This window comes from Durio zibethinus, chromosome 21, assembly GCF_047325235.1.
Source record: "Durio zibethinus cultivar Kanyao isolate XHJ-2024 chromosome 21, ASM4732523v1, whole genome shotgun sequence".
Lineage (NCBI taxonomy): Eukaryota > Viridiplantae > Streptophyta > Magnoliopsida > Malvales > Malvaceae > Durio > Durio zibethinus.
In genome coordinates, this window is record NC_143182.1 from 20,344,468 (window position 1) to 20,346,791 (window position 2,324).

At 36.5% G+C, this 2,324-nt stretch overlaps 1 protein-coding gene across 1 annotated transcript; it reads right to left on the minus strand.

Annotated features, from left to right (window-relative positions):
* Positions 1 to 332: 332 nt before the first annotated feature.
* Positions 333 to 1,973, minus strand: LOC111306300 (phenylacetaldehyde synthase-like). The gene has a single exon (XM_022904202.2). It carries the CDS (start codon positions 1,843 to 1,845, stop codon positions 364 to 366), a length of 1,482 nt encoding a protein of 493 aa, XP_022759937.2. The 5' UTR covers positions 1,846 to 1,973; the 3' UTR covers positions 333 to 363.
* Between the last annotated feature and the right edge of the window lie 351 nt (positions 1,974 to 2,324).

Consider the following 2,324-nt stretch of genomic DNA (forward strand, 5'->3'; position numbering starts at 1 on the left):
TTCAGAAATTATAATTTCTATAAGTTTGATAAATAAATTTGTTATTTGTCGTCAACTTTTCTTAACATATTTTTTATATGAAATTTGTGTGTATAGAGAGCTTTTTATAAAATTTTATTTTCATCCTTTAATTTAAAATTTTTTAACTTTTCAACTTAAAAAATTGTCCTTTCAACCATGAATTTATTTCAAATTTACCCATTAAATTTTGGACCGAATTAGTCATGAACATTTCTATCAAAGTACCACGTGACAAAATTTGAAACAAATGTAAAAGGATCATAAATGAAGAATTGATTTCTTTTTTTTAAATCAGGGATGAAACTGCAAAATTACAAAATGATTAAAGACTAACGATACAATTTACTCATTGTATTGCGGAAGTAAAAATCTAGCTTTTTCCTGAATGAGGTTCCACAAATCCTTCAAATGACGCTCTTCAGTCAGAGTTGCTCCTATTACGCAGCGTATGGCATAAATTCCACCCACCACTCCATGAGTCATGAAAGCTCGCCCACTTGAATTTATAGCATCCAGCAGTTTACAGTTCAATTCTCCGCTGTCCAGCTCATGCTTGGGCTTAAGCCTGAAAAAAATCAATACCAGCTTCCTAGGAACCACTATCTCGAACCTGTCATCTTTAGCTACAAGTGCCTCAAATTGCTTGGCCAGGCTGATATCGCTGCGAATGTGGTGCATAAGATTAGCCACGCCATGCCTGCGGATCACAATCCAAAGCTTCAAAGCTCTGAATCGCCTGCTCAATGCAACTTGCCAATCTTTATAGTCCACCACAGCTTTAGATTTACTCGCATTGTTTTCTAAATATTCTGGATTAGATGACAATGAATCCACTAAGTACCGAGGTTCTTTAACCCACAGGCAACAGCAATCCATGTTTGTGAGAAACCATTTATGTGGATTCATGCTGACAGAATTGGCAAGTTCTACTCCATCAAGGAAATGCCTGAACTCGGGGCAAATGCAAGCACTACCTGCATGAGCTGCATCTATGTGAAGCCAAAGCTTGTATTTGTTGGCAGCTTTGCCTAATTCTGCAATAGGATCAACAGCTCCGCAGGCTGTTGTACCAATAGTTGCACATATGTAAAATGGCACCAGGCCTGATTCGATATCATCTTCAATAGCTAAACGAAGTAGCTCAGGTGACATTGAAAACTCAGTGGCAAAAGATGTTTGAATGAGTCGAAAATTTGATGGGGGAATGCCTACCAATTTTGCGGCCTTTCGGAAAGTGAAATGAGTTTGATCTGATGCATAAACCACCAACTTGGTTATATTCTCCCAGTTACCACCAAGTTCTCTCAAGGCTTTGTCTCTGGCAGCAGCCAAAGTGCAGACCACAGCCTCGCATGTAGTACCATGTATGACACCACCACCTGTTCCAGAGAACAAAAATGAAGATGGTAATTTAAGCATTTTGCCCATCCAATCCAGGACAATGGATTCAAGTTCAGTTGCAGCTGGAGATGAAATCCAGTTGAAGCCAACCACATTAAAACCTGAGCAAAGCATCTCTCCTAGAAAGCCAGCAGTGCTAGAACTTGCTTGATAGTAGGCAAAGAAACTAGGACTTTGCCAATGAGTAAGGCCTGGTAAAATGCTTTCTTTCACATCTTCGAGTATATCCTCTAGTGAATCCGGGCAATATGGAGCAGAATCGGGTAACTTGGCCGTCAAATATCCAGTCTCAACTTTGCTTTGAACTGGGTATTTCTCAATATTTTTATAGTAGTCAGCAATGAAATCAATCACTGCTTTAGACTCATCTGTGAAGCTCACTGGATCTAGGGGATGGAGGGGTTTTTCTGAGTTGCTAGTCATTTCAGAAAACAGGAAAATGCTTGTCTAATTTGTTTCAATGGCACTGCATAGCCAGCAGGCCAGATCAGATGTTTTTATAGCAAAAATTGATGGGGTGTGTTGATTTTTTTTAAAACCATGGAAATTGTTTTAATAATAAAATAATTTATGTACGATGAACTTTAAGATTTAGCTGGAAGCAAACTCCTAGCAATGGGCACCCTATTATTTACAGGATGAAGTCAAATATTTTACTTAATATATACATGATTAACATAAAAATAAAATTAGCTTATGAATATAACTCTAATACAAGAAATTTAAAGAATTATAAAATATAAAATAAGAAGAATTAATCATAAAATTAATTTTGTATATATAAAGATTATAATAGTTTAACTTTTTAAATTGTTTTTATTTTTAGCATCGAAAGAAAATACGACCACACAATAAATTTAGGGGTGTAATCAAAGGACAGACAGAAAGCCTGATCCCTCCAA